Raw genomic sequence first — 25,877 nt, forward strand, 5'->3', positions numbered from 1 at the left:
CCTTTTTCCTTGGATCTCACCTTTTGAGTTACTTTAGCCAATATCCAGTTCAAATGAAGCCACCTTGTCTTACAAGAGGGTCTGCTCGATGAAGGTAAGAAGGATGTGCAGCCGGATTTTTCCTCAAAGACACAAATGTTCCTGGAGACATCCTCTAAAGCATCTCTCCTTTCTCTTCCCCTCATTTTTTCTCACAGTTTCTTTCTCTGTTCTGTGGAACAACACAAATCAGAATATCATTAGCTACTTTTTCCAACAATATAGTATTGCCATAGCAACAGATAAAGTGAGTTTGGGGGGTTTTTAGTCTGAATAAATATGCATCTGAACATACGCATCAGCTGCTCAGGACACAATACAATGTATGAAATGCATATTGGAGATATTGCATTCCAGTTTAATGAACTCATATTTCTGTCTAGGATTTTCTGAAGAGGGACATGGTAGTTTGATGTCCTGAAGATATCATTTCATCTGTTCAGACATAACACGTCATATGTATATGATTCTTATCACTAGTGGCTGTTGTCTTATGTTTCATATCTAGAACCAATTATATTTGACTGGTCTCAGACCTCCCTCAGCCACATCGAGCAGTTAGTTGCTGCAAGTTGGCTCGCAGAATCTGTCTCACTGTAGATAAAAACCCACACTTTAGTTTGAAACATGTGCTGGATGGTGATACATCTACAGACCAGATTTGGATCTGAGTTGTACAGATGGAGTTCATTTTTAATTGCAGCTGGAGTGATAAGCAATACGTTACTTAACACATAACTCACACTCATGCACATATACTAGCTTGGTCTTCCTGTCCCTGAGATAACCGGGAGGAGGGATAAACTAGTTCATCAGAATAGCTGAATGCAGGATCCTGTGCAGTCAATTTACATACCAATTCACAAACTGAAAATTTGGCTAGAGTGATTCTGGTCGTATTTGTTTGATGATCTCAGACTGCCTCAGCATGTCAGCATTTTATTTGTAAAATTATAAAAGAATCCATTGGTCCACCTGAAATGAGATAGTGCTCCCTATCAAGCCCATGACTGCTACAGCGACAAGATCTATGAACACTGATGAAAGTCATTCTCAGACCATTTGCTTTATTACAGCAAAATCTCCCTGAAGTAATATCAATAAATCTTTTATTGTCTGCCAAGAGTCTGCCTTGAAGCATTATACACTTCAGGGTGGTGTGTTACTACTACTGTTCTACAGGAACTGCTATTTTCACCCCCCAAACTGTTATATTTTCTATTATTTTTGTACCATGTGGTATTATCTTGTTGGTGTCTTGGAACTGGACCAAGTTGTGTTCTAACAATTTATCCCACTTTTTCTTTACTTATATGAACCCTTTGACCATGCTATCAGACTGCTGTCACAGGTTCATGATGAAGTATTACAGAAGTACCTTAGATATATCCTACCTTCTCCTAGCTTCAGAAAGTGTTTTGGGAGAGTCTGTGGGGGCACCATTCCTTGTGACATAGTATTTCTGCAGTGTGCTGATAGCTGGATAATTTAGGAAGTTTTTATTTGTTTTCATTAATGGGATTTTGTGTCTTCTGCTAAGACATTGCCTTCCACTGCTGTGCCATTGACATGTCCTACTGTAAAGTAGAGTTATTTTAAATTAATCTTAGTCCTCTTGACTAACTTTTATTCCATATTTTAATCCATGTAAGCATGGAATTTAGTAAAGTTCTGTGTGCTGTGAGATGGACTTTAGACTTACCTTACCATTTCCTGATTTCCAGCAAGGGTTGCAGATGACATCAGCGAGAAGAAATAAGGAAAGATCAGAGATCCAGTACATCTGTATTTAGTACCCACTAAATACAGGGGTAGCTAATAACACAAAGAACAGGGCAGTGCATAAAATTACTGAGATGACATACTATTAACTGAAATACAACATGAAGCGCAACCACAATGATTTTAAATATATTTGGGGTTTGCCTTTTTTATGAAAGTGAATTTTAATATAAGTTCTTTTTTGTTCCTGGAAACTCGAACAGACTTTGTTAAAAAGCTTCCAGCTTTGAAATATGCAACTTCAGAGACTGGAGTATAAGGATTTAGATAAAAGGCAGATGTAGGAACCTTTACGGTTGAATGTTTTTTTGAAAAGCAAGGGAACTGCACTATATATCTTGCCTGAAAAAGAAGATATGGATCTTCTGAAGGATTGAACGCATCCTCTTATGGTAGTTGCTTTTTGAAGAATGTATTATATATGGTGCAAATAACAAAAAAAGAAAGCTGTATTTTATATACAGAGGATGTCAGATTTCTGGGTTAGTATAGGCAAATGAATTTCATCTTTTCCTATAAAAGAGATCTCTTACAGTTTTGATAATTCATCTTTCCTTATGCTATACATTTATCCCAGCATAGAACACAGCAGTGCTTAAGTATGACAGCTTCTGGAATTACAATCAGAGACAGTAAGGGATGTGGACGAAGGGCTGTGGGGGTTCTACCAGGTCTAGTAAAAATGGTGGGGATGGTTTCTACAAGGTACTTGTTGTGATTACTACCCTTTTATCATATTCTCTTGCTATACACAATAACATAAAGTAGATACATGCAAAAATATCTCAGGTTGAAAATTTATTTCCATAGCTTGAAGAAGAAAAGAAAAAGATACAGGGTAAAATTTTCAAAAATGCTCCAGTGATTTAGATTCATTTCCAAACGTAGCATAGCATGCATAGCAGCAGGGGTCCACTTCCCTAATTCTACCTGTGTGGAATTACTTAAGCCTATAGCAGTCATATAGACTCTCTCCTTTGCCGTGGGGTGAGATAGTCATATCCAAAGGGGAATGACTTCCCACTATCTTACATACCTGTTTTAGGCTGAAAAGAATTATCATCTGAAAATGTCTTTTTCTCTCCAAATGCCGTATAGTGAGTCTAGGCAATGGGTGGAGACATAAATAATCGAATATCTGCCATCTAGTCCTGGGTGAGGAGAGTTCTGTGTTTAGTATCTAACTCCCCTTTCAGGCATTCACACTGAAATTGACACCTAAACATCTTTTTGCTTCTGACTACTATGTATCTAAAAGCCAAAATTTGTAAATGGGACTAAACAATATAGGTGCCTTGTTAAGTTGGGAGAAAATGAACCTGTTGCTAGTTTAGTCCTGTCTTGTTTGCAGAGAGGATGAAATCCAACTGGCTGGCTTTAGAGATAAGTGAAGGTTTTCTGGGCAACACACAAGAATAGTCTGAATTGTCCAATGTCAGCCTAGAGGACACAAATTCAATACAGCACAGATAAAAACAAAAAGACAACCCTTTCTTCCAGCTCCACACATACAGACACACAAGCAAAATCCACAATATCATTGTAATTTATAATACAAGTGGGTCTATGGGTTTGGTAGGATTTAAATTATAGTACAAAAAGTTTGCCGTATGATACTTCGGATGTAACTCTTCTATGCTTAGAGGATGTGGAAATCTTACATTGTTCTTGACAGCCTTGAAAAGCCCTCCAATATTCAAAGAACAGCTCTCAGGTTTTGTGGGTTTTCTGAAGCAAAAAAAAGAGTGTAATACAAACCATATATGTTTTTTTTAAAAAAAACCCAACACCTTTATCAAACACCACAAATAAAACTGGAGATCTGAAAAGTTATACTGTGTGTAGCATCTAAGCTGCAACTTTACACACAGATTCAGCCAACATTAAGAGCTGCCAAGACAAATCGTAGCATTGTGTTTGGTGCCTCTGACTCCACCATTGCGCCACTTACACACAGCTGTCCATCAAAGATCAGAAGGTTTGTAAATCCCTGTTCAAGTCCTGTGGCTTTATACACCTTTTATAGTGATGAACTCTGAGGTCTGGGGTTTTCCTCTAGTTCTCTATATAGAGTTCTCCTCTACTTAAGTTGCTCTGTTGAACTTTTGCTGTATATATTTTCCACAACAGTTTTCCCCATAGAAACCAGGAGTCATAACTTTAAAAAAAGCTGTGGAAAATATTTCAAATAATACTAAGCTTCTACTGCTTTCCCCCTCCAAGCTTAATCACAATAAATATTTAAAAGGGACAGAGGAGTTATTCAAAGACCAGGCTGCATTTTCCATTACATTAAAAAAAATTAAAATAGAAAATGGAGTCTTTGCTACTTCATTAACATTTTCTTGGTAGATCCATTTTTTTAGAAAAAGTGAGCAATGTTTAATTAAAACCAATACAGCAAACCTTTCTTTTTTTAAAATAGGGTTGTAAGCATAAATAAAACTAATCTTGAAGCTGTGTCAGTCTGATCTTTTTATATGATGGCACGAGTTCTGACACAGCGCTATGGGGATTCTGTCACTGTGACAAATTTAGAAGTAAAATAAAGACTTGATAGACCATAACATATAATTTACTGCGAACATTTGCTATATATTGCTGTATTAGCTTAAATCCCTGGTATAAATGATATATGTAGGTTTAAAATAAGTCCAGGAATTTACCTCCACTTGCTCAGCAAAATATCCATGAGAGGTTTTCTCCAAAACAGCTACTTTAGTGTCAAGAGTTCAAACAAAATAGCCTGCACGCATGGATGAAATGATGGTGATTTCAGCTCTTCACCTAAGAAATGGGAGAGACTAGGAGACTGCATGCAGCTACCTGCGTTTGGCTAATGAGCGGTAGCTTTGTACGGTCCAGTGACTTGATTGCTAGTGTTGGCATGCCATAACGTACACGTAGAGGGAGACCTATGGACCCGTCTGCGATACGGAGGATGGCAGAGAGAGCTGTTGTCAGCCGAAACCAGAATAGTTTGTTATGTGAACACTGCCCAGAGTAGATACCCTTCCTTTCCTGTTTAGTGAGTTAAATAAACCAAGACAATTCAAGTGGAGAGCGCTCATCTGGGAGCTATGGCAAATGAATGCATACCCGCAGCAGCTGTCAGGGCATTTTCCTCACATTGGTGAGTCCTGATTTATCAAAACCTTTTTCCCGCTCCCGCTACTCCTCCACCATTTAGGTTCCTTGGGGTTTAGCCAGTCAAGCTGATGGAAGCCCACCACAGGGTGGAAATCACGGCCAGCTGGGTCCTGGCTTCCGCCTGCCTTGGAGCCAAAACTCGGCGCTTTCGTTAAGATCCGCTTCGAATTTTTGGCACTGCCCCCCCCGCCCCCCTGCAAGCCATCAGCTTCTGTCTTTACCCTGCCCAGCCCCTGTGGTCACCTACGCCCGCTCCCCCATCCCCGGGGGCAGGCGGGGGCCGGAGCCCGCGGCGGGGAGGGGGCTGCCGCATCTCTCCCTCCCCGCTGCCGCCGAACATCGGCTCCGAGCAGCCGTCCCCGGGCCGGGGCCGCCGAACATCGGCTCCGAGCAGCCGTCCCCGGGCCGGGGCCGGCGGCCGGTCGCTGGCGATGGTGGGACCCGGGGCGGTCCCGCGGCGCTGGCACCTCCGCGTCCGCCCGAAGTAGCTCCGGCTTCGGGAGATGGATGTGGGTAACGGAGCGCTCGGCTGCTGGAGGCCGGCCTGGGAAAACTGGTGGCGGACGCCACGTGGGGGGACCTGAGAAGCGGCCTGTGGTGTTTTCCGTCCCCTTACAGGTCCAAACGTACCCTGAAATATTTCGAATTCCCGTTATTGCCCCCCCCCCCTTTTTTTTCTTCCCCTCCCGGCAAACTGAAAAGCCGAGATGTTAAAAAACACTTCAGATCAGAGCAGAATGTGTGTTCTGACATTTAAAAGCTTTTCGTTTTTCTTAATCCTTTTAAAAATGCATTTCAAAACATTTTAGCTTGTCATTTAGAGGCACGAAAGCGCTTCATTTAGAAACAGCAAAACGAAACATGCCAGTTGCTTCTACATTCATTTTACCTTCTTTTTTTCCTTCCTGTTTAAACAATTTCGTAGACATGACAGAGCTGAATGACAATGAACCAAATTCTCATGTTTTGGTAAAGAAAATTGTGACCACAAATGCTACTCAATTCTGTCTGAAATAATATGTATTTTCAGAAATATCACATGACAATGCTATTTTAAATGATGATGAGGTGGGTTAAAGAGTTTATTTTTTGTCTTCTTTAATGAAACGTAGATACATAGCAGAAGTCAGAAGCTTTCAAACCACAATCTTTTTTTCCAAAGCATTGAAGTTTAATACATGAAAGGGAAGGAAAAAAAAAGAAAAAAAAAAAGTAAAAACAAGTAAAAGTGTTCAAGTGCCGTGGAGGACTGTTGAGCACTGAGTTGCTCAGTGTAATGCTGCATTGATGTTTCAAGTCAATGGAAGATAACAAAAGGTGCTAATTTTCTCTAGATCTGAGGTTTCCGCTTGCTTATCCCTACAATTATAATGGAAGAAACATCAGAGAAAAAGGAGCAAGCTGTGTTTGCCAAGATTTTGATGAGTCCTGCCAGTGTTTGGCCTCAGCCATCCAACTATATTCTCAACTCAGAGCTCACTGTAAACCCTTTCATGGCATGAAACCGTCTTTGACCTCAATCCATCGGAAACTGTTTAGCTCTCTAGTGATCTAGATGCAACTCCTGGGTTCTGCAAAGTCTAAGCAAATTCTGTCCCAGGGGCCTCCAGCTCTGGTACCTGACGACTGAATAGCTCTGCTCAAAACCACCCTGCGCTACCACGTGTCCTGTGATGCACCGCCAAGTCCCGGGTCTTTCCTATTTGTGGCTTCAAGTTGTAGGGCTCAAGTGAAACTATCATGATGGAAAATCTGAACCTTGATATATCTTGGTTCAATGGCACTGAAAGAAAATGAACAAACAAGCTGACTGACTGTATGGAGGCTCTCTCGGGACTTCTTCTCTCTAAGTAAACATGTACAATGTATTTTGCAGCCAAAAAATATTATCCCTTGTAAATAAGGGCTATTGTATTGAAAACAATATTCCTGGTATGAGCATCAAATTAATTTTGAATTTTAATTCAAGTTCTAAAAAATCTGTTTCAAAAGAAACAGATCTGTGTGATCAAAAAGTGGCATTTGGTCTGTATTTTAAGCAGAAGTGTCTGGAGGTATCAAGGGTAAAGTGAAATATCCGAGTAGACTTCTCTTTTCTCTTCTGCTCAAGATGATGGAAGACATGCAAAATTATGTTGTCAAATTCAAATTATCCAAGATTAATTCAAAAGAAATCAAAAGCTGAATCTCTGCAAGCCTGCCAAAAGTTAGACTACCTTGTCTAAATCAATTACTTCAGAATAACCATCTGCTAAGAGTCCATGCGCTGTAATAGAGCCTCTTGGAATCTTACTACTCCAGTGGGGGAAAAATGAAAATAAAAGCAAGCAGAAGAAATCCCAGGGGACTGTAGCTTCAGGAGGCGAAAAATTGGTGCTTTTTGCTTGCCTGTCTCTTCCCAGTTTCCTGCCCCCTTCAGCGTATGAGAAAGACAAGAAGAGTTTGTGCACTTTGGAAACTCGATAGGAGGCAGCAGCTGATCTTCCCATCACCAGCCTAAAAATAATCCACTCCAGGGCTTGGAGCGGCTTCACTAAGTGGAGGAAAATCCTGCCATCGGGATGATATTGATCACATAGCACAACCGAGTGACAATTTGGGTTGGTATTTTGGTTTTGTGTTTACAAAGGTAAGCTACAGAGTTTGATCTAACATTCAGCAACCAAACGGGGCATGCGATGACCCTCCCCCATTATCTCCCACTAACCACCTCCTCCTCCTTCCCTTTATATCTGTGGGACAGGGCTGCTCCTCGTTCTTTCCTAGGATTACAACTCCAATCTCTTTTTCCTTTTCCTTTTCCATTCGCAGGCGTTCTCAGCCTTTACCGTCCCCTCCTGCTGATGCTTTCTTTGCTGCTGTTCACAGGGTTACGTTTCTTTTTTTAAACTGTCCTGCCTTGGCATGTGAAGTCGAAGGTTTTACAGCAGGCAGTGTAGCATGCTGATGTTGGAAATCGCATTGTGTTAAGAAGCTTACCAAAAAAGAAAAAAGCAATATATTAGATGTGTGAGACCACTGCAGATGTTTGTGTGAAATGCTTTTCAGTGCCAATAGCCTGTTTAGCACCACTGCTGTTGTGATTTTCTCTGTGTTTGGAGCCTGATCCAAAAACCTACCGAAGTCAATGAGATTCCTTGCATTGACTTCAGTAACGTTTGGATCGGGCTGCTGGTGTATGGCAGTTAGTGATGAGAATGCTGACAACTATCAGAGGTAACTCATCACCTTAAGGCCCAAGGTAACTGGGACAGTGCTTAGCAAGGAAGCAGGGTCTATCTAGAATAGGTGGTCACAGCTGAAATAGGAGTAAAAAGGAAAATGATATTTTGTACAGGATCATTTTTGATAAAATAGGTTTTAAAGGGGCTGCACTTTTTGCCATTACCTTAGCAGAACTCTTTGCAAATAATGCATAGACTGTAGATCACACAGATTGTGCTAGGTCCAGTGCTTTTAGGAAGGGAAGAAGAGCAAACTGTTAGGTTTATACCTAGAAGGGAAAAAGATGCAGAGCACTAACCTAAAATCTGTGGCAAAACTCAGAGTTAGGCCTTCCATTGTGCTTATCCAAACCTATAAATTCATAATTTGTCCTTAGTTAAAATTTTCTGTGTGAAATTCAAGAAGGAAAGAAAAATTCTTGCTTTTGTAATGACTCAATTATTCAGAAGATAAGAACTAACTACTTTTGTAAACTCTGAGTACTTTCTCCATCCTGTGTCTATATGCATACACATATGTATATATCTATATATATACATGTATATATGCATATATGGGCATATAAAGCCCATTTTATGTAAGACCAAAAAAAAAAAAATCTGAACTGAGACCCAAGTATGCTCTGTAAGCTGACATATTTTAATTAGGAAGTGCAGCTATTAATTTTATTCTTTTTTAAATATAGGCAACAGAACTACTGAAATAAATGTTTTTCAGAACATTCTTATTTCCCCCAAACAAGGTCCACGTGAGGAGTGTATTTATACTCTTTTCTTTATAATCATAAGTATCTTGCAGAGCATGCTGAACAGAGTGATAATCCAGGTAAGATGAAACTCTTGAATATGAAGACTTTTAAGCCCACTTTAAAATAGCTAAGGTAATTAAAATGTCTTTAACTAGAAATCTTACAGTTTTGCATTTGGCAAGGATGTTCTCATAATTTTTATGGAAATTTAAATTATCTACCATTTTCCCATTGTCTTCTTAACAATTGCTTGTGGAAAATATATCTCAGGAACTGGCTTATTGCCCTGAGAATCCCCATTTATGCTTGTTAAAATGAGATTTGTAAGTGTTTAGGTTCAATGCTACATCATATTAATTTTTGCAATTTTGTCCTATTTTTTTCTTCCCCAAACCTTTTTCTTCCTCACAGTGAATATTTATTCCTGAATCTCTTTTGTACTGGTTTCTGTTTATTATATTATGACTATGTCTGTACACCTTAGCCCAAAACCAGAAAGTCTCAACTTGCCAGTGATGGGGATTTTAGCATGCAAATTTAAATGCTTAAAGGACATAAGTTTTTTTAGCTATTTCATTGCAGTGTAAACTGCTGTTCAGATAGTTCACATCCTCATTAAAGTAAACCAACAGGGAATCAGATTCCCCAATGGTGTAAAGGAGAGCTGAATCTTGCCTTCCACTGGCATCATCATGGGCCTGTCCTCCTGATTGTTCTTTCCATTCCCATCCTCTGTTTTGCTCATGGCTTTAGCTTGTAGCCAACTGCTCAGCAAATGCCATTTTCAAAAGGAGAAAGAAGAAACACCTCTGAAAATTTCTGACCAGTTCAAGACTTTGTAAAGACTGAGCAATTTGTCAATAACTTTGAAGGACAAAGGCCTTCCAGTCTTTAAGTGTTAAAACAAAAAATTACCTGGTACTTGGAACTCCTGTTGGAGCTCTGAATGTAGCTGGTACCTTCAGGTAAACTTTATCACATCACTGCATTTCCCCTGACTGAAATGCTAGGTTAAACCTAGTATGGTTGTCAACGTTATTATGAAGTATAACATTCCTGCTATAATTAGCAGTGAAGTGAATATATTGCGATGTACTCTCTTCAGTGTAATCACCCCAGCATAATTTGGTGGCCTACTATATTCAACAGAAAGGGAAATTATCTCTGGGAAAGCCATTTTTTGTAGCAAGTATGAATAGTGTTGTCTTCTTAAATGAGGATCTCATCAGTTATTCTGAAAGGCTGCTACTACCTGATGAGAAATAGTGGTCAGTAACTTCAGCTGGCCAATAAATTTCAAAACAACTTGCTACCCTTTTGTCTGTTCTCTCCCAAATATTTGTGTTTGGGTTATGCATTTTATTGTTTTAATGTGGCAGTCGGACTGCTCCCAGTTTTTGCAGACATTGCTGTTTGCTAGACAAAGCCCTCTGCCTGTAAAGAAGCCTTCAGCTCCAAAGATTACGACCTGAACATGAGCTTAGAGAAAAGGTCTTGGCAGTCCATATGAGAAGAAGAGTCCTTTGCTTCCCAGTGACTATCCCTGCCTTTGGGACCCATAGATAAAGATTTGCTAAGAAACTAGCAGATATTTCTCTGCTGTAATGCCCTATGGCTCGTGGGTGCTTGAGATAGCCCTGCATGAGCCAACTTTGGAATTGAAGTATGGCAACTGCAACAACTAAGCACCGATGTCAAGCTTGCTGTGAGCAGGGCTTCTTATCTTGGGAACAGCACCATGGTGATTAAGACCATTAATTCTGAGGCTGAACTAGTATTTGCATGGCTCTCTACTAGTCTGTGTAGCCTACAGCGAAGCAGGTAGCTGCCTACAGCAGCAGACTGCTGAGGGTGATAAAACCATCTGGCTTTGCTGCTTAATTCACCGATGTACAGTTCCAGGAAGGCCAGCTTTGGGCTGCTGCCAGTGTTACCAAGGAAGGTGTCTTAGCAGCTGTAGGAGGGCAATTGCTGCTATGGAATGTGATAACCTCTCTTGAGTTGCAGCAATAACTGCTTTTCCACCCCTTGACAACAGAAGTCTCTTCAACTACTTTCTCCTCATGTGGCTCTGCAGCCCAGTTTTTCCTCTTTGATCTCTCCCTGCGTACTTACTGTGGCCTAAAAAGTCTCTCTCCTCATCTTTGGTAGGGAGAAAATCACCTTTGGCTACACTGTGGGAAACCTTGAGTCAGTTCTGTGTTCTGACGTGCTTAGGGCTAATTCAAAGACCTTCAGCATGGCTATCTGTTACAGGGTTAGACTTGTTCGGTGTGGTCAGCATTCTGTCTTTGGCAATGATCAACAGCTGGTGCTCGGGAAAAATATAAAAAGTCTTTAGTGTATTTAACTATGTACTTGCACAATGCTCAGCACTGACTGAAACAAACAGCACTTCCTTGCATAGGCAAGATACCTCTATTCACCTCTCTACAGATCTAGTTCTGACTGAAGCCCGTCATTGGCTTACTAGAAGAGTTAAAGCCAATCGAAGAATAGTTTCATTATTATTAAGGGAACAAAATTTGGTCAGTGATCAGCCATAGAAGTGTTCCATCTTCCTTTCTAACTCCAGCTGCAGTTTTTGATGAGTTACAACAGTAAGCATAACTGCAATTCTTCGTGATTTTTCTGAATTTGTTCTTCCATTTCACATTTTCATTTCATGAAGTGAAATCTTATGGTTTTACACAAGAGGAGGGAATAGTGCCTTTTCACTCTGCCTTTCATTGGTTATCTGCAGTCAAGATCTTCCAAATTGTCATCATTTCCAGGCTTGTTTTTTTGAGTGAAAAGTCAGTATAGCTGAGGCCTTTTAAAACTCTAAAATTTTTAGAATTATTAAAGATCTCTTTAGCCTTAACTCCCAACACTGAAATACTGTTTGAAAATGCAGCTTAGACTCTCAAATTGTTCTGAAGCTTTTGAACATGCTACTTGCACTGTTTGCAGCCCTAAGAATGTGTTCATCTGTAGCTACGCAGAGCTTTGCAAGCATGGGATCTGAGTGTTGGCAAGAAAAATTTTGCCATTTTATTATCAAATTTTCCTTTGAAGAAGACTGAAGGTTACACTGTTTCCTTGGATGAGCAATTGCATTGTGAAACCTGTCATGGTCCAACTCCTGTTAACTTTTAGTGGAGCTGCACAAGCATTGTTGTAAATTGCCCCATACTGTCTAGAGAAGTCAAGGACTTGTTCTTCTGCCTTAGGGGCTTTTCTTTCTGTCCTTTGGAAATGAACACAGCTTGTTAAACCTTGAGGCCAATGAAAATGATCCTCTGGAGGCATGCCCTGATGCAGTGGAAAGTAATGGCTAATTTCAGCTTCGAACAAAATGGGAGTCTCACTCGCATTGATTGTAAATGCAAAGCATCCTCCCTTACACGTCAGAAAAATTTCATCCAATATATTTCCCCTATCTGTGAAACTTGAGCAAAGAAATAGAAACTACATGACATGCTTTATGCTTGGGGTGATGAGCCTGTGCATCAGTGCATCTCCAGAGCCCCATATGTATGTAAGTTTTCCAAAAAACAGAGCAAGGTCCAGTGGTTTGAGTCACATGGGCAAAACTTTGGAGGGTATATCGGATCTGCCTTCTGCACCAGAAATGGATGGGAAGGGAATGATGGGGTGGTTACTTGCTCCCTGTGAGGCACATTGGAGATAAAATTATTTCTTAGAGCTTTAATGTACTGCAGTGTTTTCACACGCTGCTCTTGAAGATACAGAGAACTACTAGCTGTCTGTCTGCATAAACACCAGAAAATGTCTATGAAAGGTGGCATACACCAACAGATGCAGAACATGAGTCCTCCACTTCCAGTCATAGCTCATTTCTAGCACACTGTGGATGGACAGATGGATGGAAGAACGGAAGGAAGGGGGGAAGAAGGATCACTGGGCTATTAATGCTTCTACAGTTCTTACCTCTTCTATTCCCTATCAGTACCATACTGTGCTAGATGTGTGTCTTGAAGTGGGTGCTGCTAAAAAGGGAAATTGTACCTGGTGAGTGTTTTATGAGGCCAAATCATAAGTTGCATTGGGTCAACACAGCACCATGAGACTGATCAGAATGTTTTGATAGATTTTAAGCATGTGGAGGTTTAATGAACATGGTCACTGGATGTGCTGATTAATGAAGTGTATTCTAATTTAAAAACTTGGGAATTTATTGTCAATTACCCTATCTCATTTCATTGGCAATGCAACCTTTCTGATTTTCTGTTGTTTTTGGTTTTTTTTACAAACTGACCAACGTAGGCTTTTTTATTTTCTCTCTCATTTTAAGAGAAGAAAATTAAATTCTACCTCTTATTTGAAATGAACCTGTAACAAAAGTATTTTGAATAGACTGCTTATACCTACTCTTGAGAATTATCATCAGTATGATGGGTACTGTCTCTATACATCAGTATTAACAATAGGGCCAGATTCTTTCCTCAGCCCTGCCAACGTGCAAAGGACGGTTGGTTTTAAGAGTGTGTTATTGGACATACTCCATCACAAAACTAGGCACAGCACAGATTCTTGTGAAGATTCAGATGCGACTCTTGAAAGATGCATCTTTCTTGAGAGCTTTTAAGGACCATTGTTTGAGGTGTAATATGAAACGTCTACAACCTGATGGTAGGTCCTAGCTAGCAGATAGCACTCTCCGTGCGGTTAATAGTCCTTTCTTCCACAGGAACACCTACTACCTATATTCCATTTCCCTTCCATAAAAAATGGAAGAAAAACAACACTTCCCTTAGCTTCTCTTGGAGATGGCTTTAATCCTTTCTCCCAGATCTATTTTTGACTAAAAGCCAAAAGCTACACTGGAAGTCAATGATTCAATGCTCATTTGAACCCAGGATCCTCCTGCCTTTCGGTACCAATCCAACCACTAGACCACAATAGCGTCTTACACTGTCTCAGAAAAGAGTCCTCTTTGTGGGAAAGGGAGGAAAATTCCCAGCAGAACTCCCTTGGACTTCTGACCTTCGATAAAAATGAGGAAACGACACTTCTGATTTTCAAGAGATTATCATTACCATTATGTTTCTCTTAAAGGAGACATGTTGAGCTTTTACAAATTAAAACCAATCTCTGTGTAGTTTTTTTAAAAATTCCCTATTTGTTTTGCTAATAACTCCTCAGTCTATTCAGACAGAATTCATATGAACATAATGTTTCTTTTGTGTTACTAATCATATGCATAAAAATGAAATGATAGGATGATAGTGGTCATATCACTCTATTCATTATAGAGAATGGGCCAAACTCTCCACCTTCTACTGAAGATTGAGTGGGTTGCCCATCAGCTTTTGCACCACAGTAAGTACATGCATGCATTTTTGCAGGATGTGGTCCACCATATGACTCTGAGTTATGCTTAACTTCTGGCAAATCTCAGACCATAAACTGCTGATATGTTTGGAAAAGAGACTGCATTTATCACATTCTTTTCAATGAAACGCCTTTACAAATTTCACTGATGTATTTCAATATGGATTATGCTTTTCAGATCCAGCAAAAAGTTAGTTAAAAGGAAAAAGGGGGTTAGCAGAGGTTCAAAGTGTGTCTTTGAACTCTGTATTCTTTTGAAGATCTGTATGTTTCTGCTCTCTCTAAGGGAGTACTTGAGTAGTTTATGCTTGCCTTGTTATGCTTACCTTGTTTAAACAACTAGGCTCATAGAACTAACCTGAACTATTTCAGGAAACAAGGAAAGCCTTTTTATCCCGATTCAACTAACTTTTTTTTCAACTGTGTTCATGCATTTTTTGCATGTCTATATTGTTCTGATTCTGCAAAACTCATTAATGCCAATGTTGTTGCAGAAAGATGCATTCACCGAAGTATACATATACTTTGCTGAATTAAAGATCTTCTTTCCTTTTAGTATGTAAAATTTGGAAAAAAAGATGTGAGCAAATGAGTTTACACAACCTATTCTGTAGCACTATGTTGCTGTGTATAAGTCTCAGGCAAAGAAATCAGCAAGGAAACATTTTGGTTGCAATCTTGTTTCATCTTCTTATAAAGAAGAATGAAAAAATAAACGATGCGTAAGTTGATAAAAGCCAGAAGCTGGCCATAACTCTGGGTCATACTATGGCCCACACTCTGCAAGCACGAACGCATGAGCTTATCTTGGTGTACAAAAATAATCTTATAAGAAATCATGGAAGTCAGAGAACTGCTTAGGTGAGGCTAAGCACGTGCATAAGGATTTGCAAGATCAACCATAAATGCTGATTTACTGTCTATGCAATCTTCAATATAGCCTTCTTTGATCAAGAGTTTGGCAATTATCTGTAATGACTAGTGTATGTGACCATTGTTCTAAGGGACAATGAAGAAATACAAAATATCAGTGAATGCAAAGCTGCCAAATCACAAATACCAAAGGTTCAGAGCTTGCACTGAGAATGTAGTGCAACAAATTGTATGAACAGAGGTGTTGCACAGAGAATATTGGCTCATCAAGGAAGCACTAACACACGGGAGTCAGCTTATGTGCATTTGAGTTTTCTTATGAGAAATAGAAATAAGTTTTTTTCAAAACTTTCTTGTTCTTTCTCTATATTCTCATAGAGCATTTGCAGCATAAGATCTGTGCATATAATGAACACTAGAAGACATAGCGTAGTGTATTTAATAAATAGTACTTATAATAAATCATAAATATAAATACATATAAATATTAACTAAATATAAATAATATTCTTTTAACATAAACACAGCCTTCATTCTAATTTGCTTATACTTGATGGAGCCCAAAAGAATTTTCAAAATAGAACTGAATTATTCTCTGTGTGTTGTTCGCGTGCTCCTTCTGTATCTCTTTGTTGTATTTATTTTGTGTTTAGCTAAAGGGAATGCTAGCAGTCTTGGTAGTCAATTATTCTCTCTTTTTTGTAGTAGTCAGACCTTCTGGAAGCAATGAGGCTCGCATTTTGTGGTAACGACAATGCTTCAGCCTATAACATCAGTGCTGGTGTCCTAAGAAATGTCTGCTTTGTGGATGCCCTCAACTTGGTTCCCCATGTCTTCTTGCTATTTATCACCTTCCCAATTTTGTTCATTGGTGAGTTATTCAATGGAGCTGTGCAATCCTACAAACACTTGAGCATGTATTTTTACTCACTCATGTTTATATGTGCTTGGAGGCTTCTCTCTGGAGAAGTTTTCTTCAGATTTGAAATTGGCAGCTTGCAACCTTTGCTATTATTAGATATTAGAAGACTTAGGGCAGTGGGTCTGAATTCCCTTCAAGTGATGTGAATTTCAGAGAATATCCAAAATGTGCAACTTGGATCTAAGGCTAGGAGAAGTGTAGGAAACTTTTAAAACAGAGTAATTACTTCTTTTGCCAACATTTGTAAACAGAAGTAGAGCAAAAGAGATAATCTTTTTCCACAGGAATGAAAATAAGAAATTATAAATCTCTCTTGAAGAATTTAGGACAGTGGAGTGGCCCTAACTCACATGTTCTTGTAAAAAGCCCCATCTAAACCAGTACTCTAATGATACTTTTTCTCTATATTGTGTCTTTATCCTAGTTATTTGCAGTGATGAAATAAATACAATTTAATACTTTTTCAGAGCTGTCAAACAGATTCTAACTGATCATAGGAGACAAAGAGACTTGAATAACTGTCAAAAGGCAATAAGTATTAATAAAAATAAATATTATCCTGACAACTGCATGAGAAATGGCATGTCAGTTCTTCCATGTTACCTTCCTGGTGTCACATACATCCATAGCAATACATTCCTTCCACAAGGAAGATTTGAATTTGAGACTATATTCAAACTAGAGATTTAAGGATTTCCATTATGCAAAAAGACTCTGAAGTGATTGAATAATAGGGCCACAGGAACCTGTGGGCTAAGACGCTCAGTACCCAGCAATCAAAGGTGTAACAAGATCCAGTGACTGAAAACTAATTAAGTAATTAGGCAAGGGAATAAGAAACAAGTTCTAACAAAAGAATAACTAAAGACTGGAAAAAACCCAAAGGGTTAGGGAGAACTCTCTCCAACAGTGCTGGATCTTTATGTCAGTGCTGGCTTTTTCTTTAAGATGAGATGCAAGTCATCCTTGAATTACAGGGCTTTCTGCAGAAGTGTTTGATGAAAACGTCTGAGGGCAGAGATAATCTTTTACAACATTCTGTGTTATGCATCAAGTGATAGCAGGCTGCTTTAGTTTTTTTGCAGGTATTAGCCATTTAATTTTGAAATAGCATTGCAGCCACTGAAAATTCCCTCTATTTTCTAACAATGTTAGAAAAAAAATAATAGCTTAAATTCTATGGTAGGTATGTATGTATGTATGTGTGTATGTATGTAATTCTTTGTTTTCTATTTTGTACCTTGGTTATCAGGACAAATAGTTGTTGAACAGAACATTAAAAGCCAACTGGCATCCACAGTATTGACTGACTCCAAAACCGAAAATTGATGATGAACTGTGTTTGTGCAGATGTATGGGCAAAGAGGAAATAGAAATGAAAAGCAGCTTGGGAGAGACAAAGATAGAAGCAAGGTCAAAGAAAGCCACATTAGATTAGGAAAATCTCAGGAAACTATAGAAAGTGCTTGAGACAGATGTGGAGAAGAGAGAATATTTCGTTCCTGCAGTACTTCGCATACTAAACAAGGATGAAATGGTGAAATCCGGACAGTTTCCAAGAACGAATAAACCCGGGCTCTGGTTTATGTTTCTCTGAGTCACCTGATGAGCCTCTAGGAACAATGAGATGCTGCATCCTTGTGTATCAAAAGCGCATCCTGGGTTTTAAACTCAGTTGTTTGTGTTTTCTTTTGATTTGTTTCTTTACTACCCCAAAATGTGCTGTTCTTGGGATTCTCTAATGGGCTTCAGGAAGTCTGTCAGGGAATTCCAGGAGTTGCCTTACAGTAAGAGGGACATGTACAGCCATTTGGGCTGACTTAGGACAGCCCTGTACCAGGTGGGACAGGACCAAGGCCAAAGCAACATGCAGGACAGACTCGCCGTCATGAGAGGCTGACCTCTGATCGGTCCTCAGCTCCCCGAGCACTGTCACATCCATCAGGTCCTTGGTGTCCCACTTCTTGCCAGGTTGCTGGGCTCAGAGAGGATCTTGCCTGAAAAGGATAGGTGCCATCTGAGGTGATGACATGGAAATAGGCTTCAAGATTAATTTGTTGATTAAATCAGCTGAGTCCTGGTGCTGTGCTGCGAGCTTTCATGTGCCAGGGTGAGGAGGCTGGGCTGTGCCGGAGGAGTGGAGATTGGGAAATTGCCATTCAGCATCCCCTGAGACAGTGCTACCAACCAGGCCTGAAACAAAGATAATAAATTTTATTTGTTTGAAGTAAATATATCTCTTTGAGGCCTCTTTGGAGGATGCAACATTTTTATCAGTTGGAAACTTTTCCCACTCTTGTCTATGACTCGGAAAGACATGATGATGCCATCACTTAGGAACTGTCAGTCCCTGTTGTGTGAGGGTGAGACTCTGAGACATTTCTTCTGGTTTTCTCATCATTGTTCTTGCCTGGGGACCTCTTTTCTTTGATTGCAATTGTGGGAAGCTTGTTGTCCCATTGTCTACAGAGTTAGATCAAAATTAGGGGGGGGGCTACATGGCAACTCAGACACTCCTGGGTCATCTTATTAGTAAAAACAGCCCTCATATTCTTGTAGGGGTTTTGTATTAATTGTATACTATTAAGTGTGACCTATGGATTAGAATAGGGAATTGATAACCAGATCACTCACTGGCTGGCTGTGTGATAACCTTCCTCTTTCATTACTATTATTTCCCAGGCTGGGGAAGCCAAAGCTCCAAAGTCCAGATTCACCACAATACCTGGCTGCACTTCCCTGGACACAACCTGCGGTGGATCCTGACATTCACCCTCCTGTTTGTACATGTGTGTGAAATAGCAGAGGGCATAGTTTCCGATACGTAAGTGATGGTGTTTGGTGGATAGCCAAGCTAATTACATTCGTTAATGTAAAGTGTTATTGAGTGATGAGCTGGCTAAAAAGGTGTAAGGAGTTTTTCCCCCCAAAAGATGGGGCATCATTTCATGAACTGCCCCGATTTTAATGGGATGAAGGCGAAACGATTGTTCTTAGCACTTTGTTATTCTCTTATTGTCAATATTTACAATATTGACAAAAGTTAAAGCATTCACATGGAAAAAATCTTTTTGTCTATAGGAAAGTCATATTTGTCCTCTTAAATAGATTAGCAGAACCCTAGGAATGTAACAGTGGTGAAAAAAGACACCAAATTCACTAATTTATACCTTATTTATTTTCAGACAAATGAAATCTCGCCATCTGCATCTCTTTCTACCAGCTATAATGGGATTTGTGGCTGCCACTGTATCCATAGTCTATTACCACAATATTGAAACATCTAACTTTCCAAAGTTACTGTTGGGTAAGTCTAAAATTTAGATACTCTTACAAAACCCAGTGAGTTAGCCACAGTCAGCTTGCGTAGATTGAAGAGGATGGTGAAATGAATGAGAATACTAAAAAAGAGAGAGGAATAATTCTCTGCTTTTTGAACTAGTATTATTGTAGGAGTTATTGCACCTTTTATAACGTACACCCTGAAAACTTTCTGAAAGTGATCACAAAAGGAAAAGCATTGTATGCCTATTGTATTTCTAGCATAAGCTTTTAGGTATTTATTTTTTAACACTGCTCATTATTTTGAGGCAAAAACTTGTCTTCATTCAAAAGGGCTATTTTAAAAGGCCACTTTTAAAAGTAATCAAAAATCATCCTGTGCAAATGGCTGTTGTTTCACAGCATTCTTTGCAGTTGATTCTGAGGTTACCCAGTCTACTGTCTAAGTCAGGAGATGGTCAGAAGAATGTGACTAGACATCGCAGGATAATGTTTCGTACAGGCATACTGTCCAAATTACATATAACTCAACAACCTGAATGAGCCATTGACAGATACAAGCCAGGATGCAGGATATAATTATACTATATGAACTCTTTTTCAAAATGAGCATCTTTCCATATGCACCATGCTTTTTCAAAGAGACAATATGATATTTGTCATGTTAAGTGACTTTTGCTTCATTTTAATAATAAAGTTCCCCTTCAGATTACCTTTAGTGGACTTTTCTAATTGTGTGAAGACCCACTATTGTGGATCTCTTTGAAGGGTGATGGCCCAGGAAAGAAAACAGTGACTTGGGAAAAGGAAGTGCAAAGCAAATCTCCTGAACCTGAGTTCCTGACTTTGGCTGACATCACACATCGCCAGCCTGCAGGCTGGCGATATAGAGGATCACCGTGCCTGCATTGCACTAAGCCATGGAATAGTTCTGTTTGGGAGAGCTAAAACTTCTGCAGTGCTGGTGTAGTCAATTTTTATTTATTTTTTTTTTTAAATTATGCATGTTTTACAGCTCTCTTTCTTTACTGGATAATGGCCTTTGTCACCAAAACGATCAAGCTTGTCAGATACTGCCAGGATGGTGTGTCATTTTCTCAACTGCGTTTCTGCATCACTGGAATTATGGTCATTCTCTATGGGCTGCTGATGGCTGTGGAGATCAATGTCATTCGAGTTAGGGTATGTGGGTTCTTTATCAGGGTCTGAAAAAGTATCAGTAGTATCTTGGGGATGAAGATGGGTCTTTAGTCCCAGTAACTCTGGCTTGTGTCAAGTTTAGGCCCAAGTTTAGCTTAGCCATAAGTATCTGGTTAATTCTATAGAAATCAATGGGACCTGGCATCTCTTTAAAATGTATGTCCTTGATGTGTCCCCTGGACTTGGTATGTATGTATGCTTGTGTATATGTATACACACAGAGAGTGCATATGTATTTGTATAGATATTCATGCATATTTGTAAGGGTATATGTGTATGTAATCTATACAATATATGCTATGTTAATGCAGATAAACTATATATGTAGTGAATGTACAAGTTAGCATACATTCTTACTGACAATAATTTAAAATATAATTATAACTCAAGAACTCTTTTTTGTTGTTGTTCAGATAGAGATAGGTGGTACTGGTAGGCTACAGAGCTGTGTCCACATACCATATTGCTCAATTCCTCACCAGTTATGCTTTCAACATGGAAATGATCCTATTTACATGCAAATTTATATTTAAATTCAATGTATAATTACCGTTAAATGCAAATATGACACTGTAGTTGTATTATACATAATTTTTACTAAAAATTACTGTTAATAAGGTAATTCCTGAGCACATGCTGTCTATTTTCTCCTCTCCAGAGGTATGTTTTTTTCATGAACCCTCAGAAAGTAAAGCCACCAGAGGATCTACAGGACCTGGGGGTGAGGTTTCTGCAGCCATTTGTCAATTTGCTCTCAAAGGCGACTTACTGGTGGATGAATACTCTTATTATATCTGCTCACAAGAAACCTGTGGACCTGAAGGCTATTGGAAAGCTTCCAATTGCAATGAGAGCACTGACAAATTACATTTGTCTCAAAGAAGCATATGAGGAACAAAAGGTAACCGGAGATGTTTGTGTCACTCTTTAGCCTTAGAAACTGTAGTGTCACTTTGAATTTTTTCTGCTTCTATGAAATCCTAATTTTAGGAATTTTTAACTTAGGACTGTTTATTCCAAGGTGAAACTTGGCTTAGAATGTTCCAGTCCAATGGTTACTCTTTGGTTTTAAGTGATTTTACAGCAGGGAAGGGTTGCCAGATTGAGAGCAACTGGAAACTAAAACCATAACAGACTGATTACTTGCTAGATTTCATTTTAAAAGTGAAAGCTTTGTTTAAACCTTAGCTACTTGTGACAGCATCTTAAATTAGAAGACATTCTGTCCATAGTTTCAGCCTGAAACACTCACCTTCACTCTTTTCTCCAGTCACCAATCCAAAACACAACATGATATGGGCTGCTATGAAGAAAATTAACTCCATCCCAGCCAGACCCAGTACAAAACCAAGGTTGGGCGAACTCACTGGGTAGGGCAGAAGTTTCCAGAGAAACCTCTGGATACATTTAGGGAACACTGTGGTGTTTCACTTGTGCTTAAAGCTGGTGATTTCTGCCAAAAAAGAAGTATTTTGTTTTGCAGAAAGGAGGGAGAATTTGAGAGCCTGTCTCCCTGATTTGTACATACATATCAATTCTCAAGTGTAAACAGAGAGAATTCAGGCATTAAGAGGCCACTTTGGAAAATGTATCATGTAGGACAAAAGCATATAAATCCTGTTCCTGGTGCACACACCAGATAAATGTGTTTCCAAGCAGTGCACAGTTTAGAACTGCAATGCAAGGGGAAGCCGGGAGGAGCAGCTCTCTGCTCCCAGCAAATGATGGAGCTGCAGGCTCCTTTCTGTGCCCTCTGAAATGAAACCATAGTCAGTGCAATTGTTTCTATTTTAATAGATGTAGGTTGCTTCTCTACAAAATAGTCAATGCTTACAGTACTAGAGACCGAGACCCTTCTGCTTTAAGCAGAAAACTACTGAGTCGTTGGAAGTGAGCTTTTCACAGCAAAGGAGAAGTGCATCCCTTAGACCATGCTCCTTAAAGAAGCATTTGGTGCCTAAATCTTGCTTAAAGAGACCAAAAAGTCTTAGGCACCTACATGCCCCTGAGGATCTGAGTCTCTGTGCCATTCTTAATGACAGGCATGATGTCTAGGTGCAAGCATTTTTCTGTAGCTCATTTACATCTGCAGATACTGTGTGTGCCTGCACAAATATGGGGTTCAGATGCCAAAAGGCGAGTTAAATGTGCTATTGCTCATGTGCACGAATGCAAACATTCAGTGTGTAGCTTCCCTCGGCACATGTCATGCACAAATGAAGACTTGCATAAACATACCCGTACAGTTACATGCACCTACATTTATAAAGCTGGCTTACATCAGATTTTTTGGTTTCCGTAGTTGTTTAAAGTCTTGAGATTACCACAGCTTCTAGCACATTTGTGCTAATATTCAAAAACAGGCTGTAACCCTAAAGTAAACTGATACTTCACAGATAAAGTTAAAGTAAACCAAAGGGCTAAAACCAATCCAAAGAGCCAGGCAGTAGGAACTCGCTGCAGTTCACTCCCACGGAGGAATGTGTTGGTTTGTGCACGGCTGGGTCAGAAAGCAGCCTCAGAATTAAGAAAATTCTTCAGGTTGAAGCATGGTCTGGAATCTGGAAGAGATGATATGTCACTGTCTCTGCTGCCAGGGTGTATTTTGCACTAATCTTCTGCAGCTGGCGAGGGGAGCCCCCCAGCATCCTCTGGATTAAGTGGGGTTACCCCTGCCTGAGCCTGGAGATAGCTGATCTCAGCTGTGCTCCATGGCCCTGCAGAAAGAAGGCTTCTGTTCCTTTCCAAACCTTTCTTATCATGCCTTGATGAACGAGGCTGAACGTGACCATGAATATTCTGTATTGTAAAATACCTTTGAGATAGCTCACGTGATGTTGTCTTGCTATCCCTTCTGCATGCTATGAAAATTGAAAGCAGCTGAGGTTCTCTAACAAGTAATAGCATGAGGGAAATGAGTCAGGTTAAATTTTGATGACTGGTTTCTCAAAATCACTGTTTTCCAAACCTGTGTCCCAAGCATATACAAGTGTAAACTAGTGGGTCTGAGATTAACTCTTTATGGCTGCTATCTTCTGATTAAATAGCATATTGCCACTTGCGTAACCATGAAGTCTGTGAACACTGGGTTCAACCTTTTCATGTTTTCTTTGATGTCAGTGGGTAACTCCTGAAATCTGTATTCAATTATTTTGACAGAATTCTTCTGGGTCCTACCATATGAAGGTTTGCCTACTGAAACAAGACCTAAGCTAACACTTCTCAGTAACAAATCTGAATTCACTATTCTCTTCTATATTTTCTTACATCTTCAAGTTTTCATCAAGCATTTCTTAGCATTATGAATACATTCACTACTCAAAATTCTTTTGTTATAAGTAATTTTTTCAAAACATCAAGTAATTTAATTTTAATATCACTTTCATGCTACATGGTGTTTTATAGAACTTTAAAGCCAGTTATCAGTAATTTTATTATAATATTAAGCAATATAAACCAACACAATACAAGGCTAAATAACTGGTGATCAACATTCTAATTGGCTATTAGTCTGGTAGTTGCTACTGCAAAAGGCATTCCAACACTTACAGTAAGATATAGGTCATTTGTTGCTGGTTTTATAGATAGTTTGTGTTCGGCAACATAGCATAACACAGCATATCATAAGAAAACAACATAGCATATGTTCTTTCAAATTAGAAGATACTATAAAACTAGAGGTAAAACAAGCTCTTTTGATAATTGAGCTTACTTAAATATGCTGTTTGAGTTTTTTTCCTAAACAAAGTACTGCCAAAAAAATTGCAATTGGCTTTCCTTATCTCATTATTTCCTGCTGTCAGTAAATATTCTAAAAGATGGACGTGCTTTATTTTCTTGCCTTTCTGGACAGTCTCCTATAGAAACAGAAATACCTCATCTTACAGTGTTTTTATCATACCTTTCTAAGAATCCTGGAGAAATTCTAAATGTGGATAGGAAGGTTGCTTCTGCAGAAGACAAGGCATTTTTTAATAAGATTGAGAAGAAAAATAAGTCTTTAATAATATGCAATGAAACTCTCACAGCCAAATTTTTGGACCAATGTACTATATGTGGGTAGTACTTGTCACATAATCCCCCTCCCCAAAAATTTTATCCTGTTTCTGTTGTTGCTTGGCTTTTGTTTTGGTTTCTATACAAGTAGTGTGGATGTTTCAAACCACATACTAGTGCATCATACATCACATATCCCAAACTAGATTTAACACATTGATATTACATTTGGTTTACCCCATCAACCAAAAGCCTGTGTAATTTGCTCTGACAGTCAATAGAAAGTTTTACTTTTGGGATGGTGTAATAGAAAATGCAATTTTTAAAGTCAAGGACCATCAGAATTTCCTATACTTGCTGTTCATGTGCCACTGTGGATCTTACCTGTTATGGCAAAACCAGGAGAAAAGAAAGTGTGTTAGGTAGCTAGAAATCACAGGGACGGAGCATTGCCCTTCAGCATCAGACTGACACTGTCAGCTCCAGCAGTAAGGGAACAGTCAGATTTCCGTATTTACTGAGGCGTACCTTACAGGTGGCTTGATTTACCAGCAAGTGCTGTCTCACTGCCCTTATTTCAACTGTTGAGTGCCCAAGGTAGAGAAAATTACAGTCATTTAAAAGGGAGGTGACAAGAAAACCTAAGCAAGTGCCACAAGTGAGAACAGCAGTCCAGCCTAGTAATTCACACAACAAACGCTACCAACCATACCAACAAAAATAATCCTGGAAAATTTAAACAAACACCAGGATGTATAGTTGTGTAAACTGATTAAGTTCACATTTGTGTTGCTGCAACTCTTCCCTGTCTTTAGTACAGCTCCCCTCCTTTTCTGTAACTGGATCATTTTTAACATTATGTTTTAAGATACTTTTTCTCACCTTCCAAAAGGAAAGTATGTCCTTCCAGCCTCCTGTGCCCAGGAGGAGAAACTCTTGGCTTCAGGTGGCTTCCCAAGCCACAGCAGTTTAAAGGGACTGGGAAACTGCAGAAAATAATCATCATGGTAATAACATTTTTTCATGCAGAAGGCCCAGACAGAGCTTTTTATTTGTGTCTTAAGACATTGGCCAAACTTTCAACTGTGGATTTACTGAAACATGTCAGTGGTTGTCAGACAGCTATAATGAGTGGTGACTGACAGATCATCCTTCAGCACCTAAATAAAGGATAGGGTTGGCATGTACAACATACTATACTGCAAGCCCATAACACTGGGCCTCAAGAACCATTCTGGAAAAGAGCTTAAGATTAGAAGAAAAACCGACTCTTCTTTCTCTCCCTTGCCCATTAGATACTTCAGTGAATTTGAAATTCTGATT

At 39.3% G+C, this 25,877-nt stretch overlaps 1 protein-coding gene across 9 annotated transcripts in view; it reads left to right on the forward strand.

Moving 5' to 3' along the window:
• The first annotated feature begins 7,410 nt into the window (after window positions 1-7,410).
• The window catches only part of ABCC9 (ATP binding cassette subfamily C member 9), a 76,048-nt gene continuing 57,581 nt past the window's right edge, over window positions 7,411-25,877 (forward strand). For 4 of the 9 annotated variants that reach the window (XM_069806644.1, XM_069806647.1, XM_069806649.1 and 1 more), the window contains exons 1-6: window positions 7,413-7,600; window positions 15,860-16,025; window positions 18,759-18,900; window positions 19,262-19,383; window positions 20,374-20,540; window positions 21,217-21,459. In XM_069806644.1, the coding sequence (XP_069662745.1) occupies window positions 15,881-16,025; window positions 18,759-18,900; window positions 19,262-19,383; window positions 20,374-20,540; window positions 21,217-21,459 (819 nt within the window). In that variant the 5' untranslated portion in view covers window positions 7,413-7,600; window positions 15,860-15,880. Of the gene's footprint in view, window positions 7,601-14,202; window positions 14,270-15,859; window positions 16,026-18,758; window positions 18,901-19,261; window positions 19,384-20,373; window positions 20,541-21,216; window positions 21,460-25,877 lie in introns of all 9 variants that reach the window. The other 5 variants (XM_069806641.1, XM_069806645.1, XM_069806648.1 and 2 more) reach the window with 3 other exon arrangements.

Source organism: Haliaeetus albicilla, chromosome 19, assembly GCF_947461875.1.
Source record: "Haliaeetus albicilla chromosome 19, bHalAlb1.1, whole genome shotgun sequence".
Taxonomy (NCBI): Eukaryota; Metazoa; Chordata; class Aves; order Accipitriformes; family Accipitridae; genus Haliaeetus; species Haliaeetus albicilla.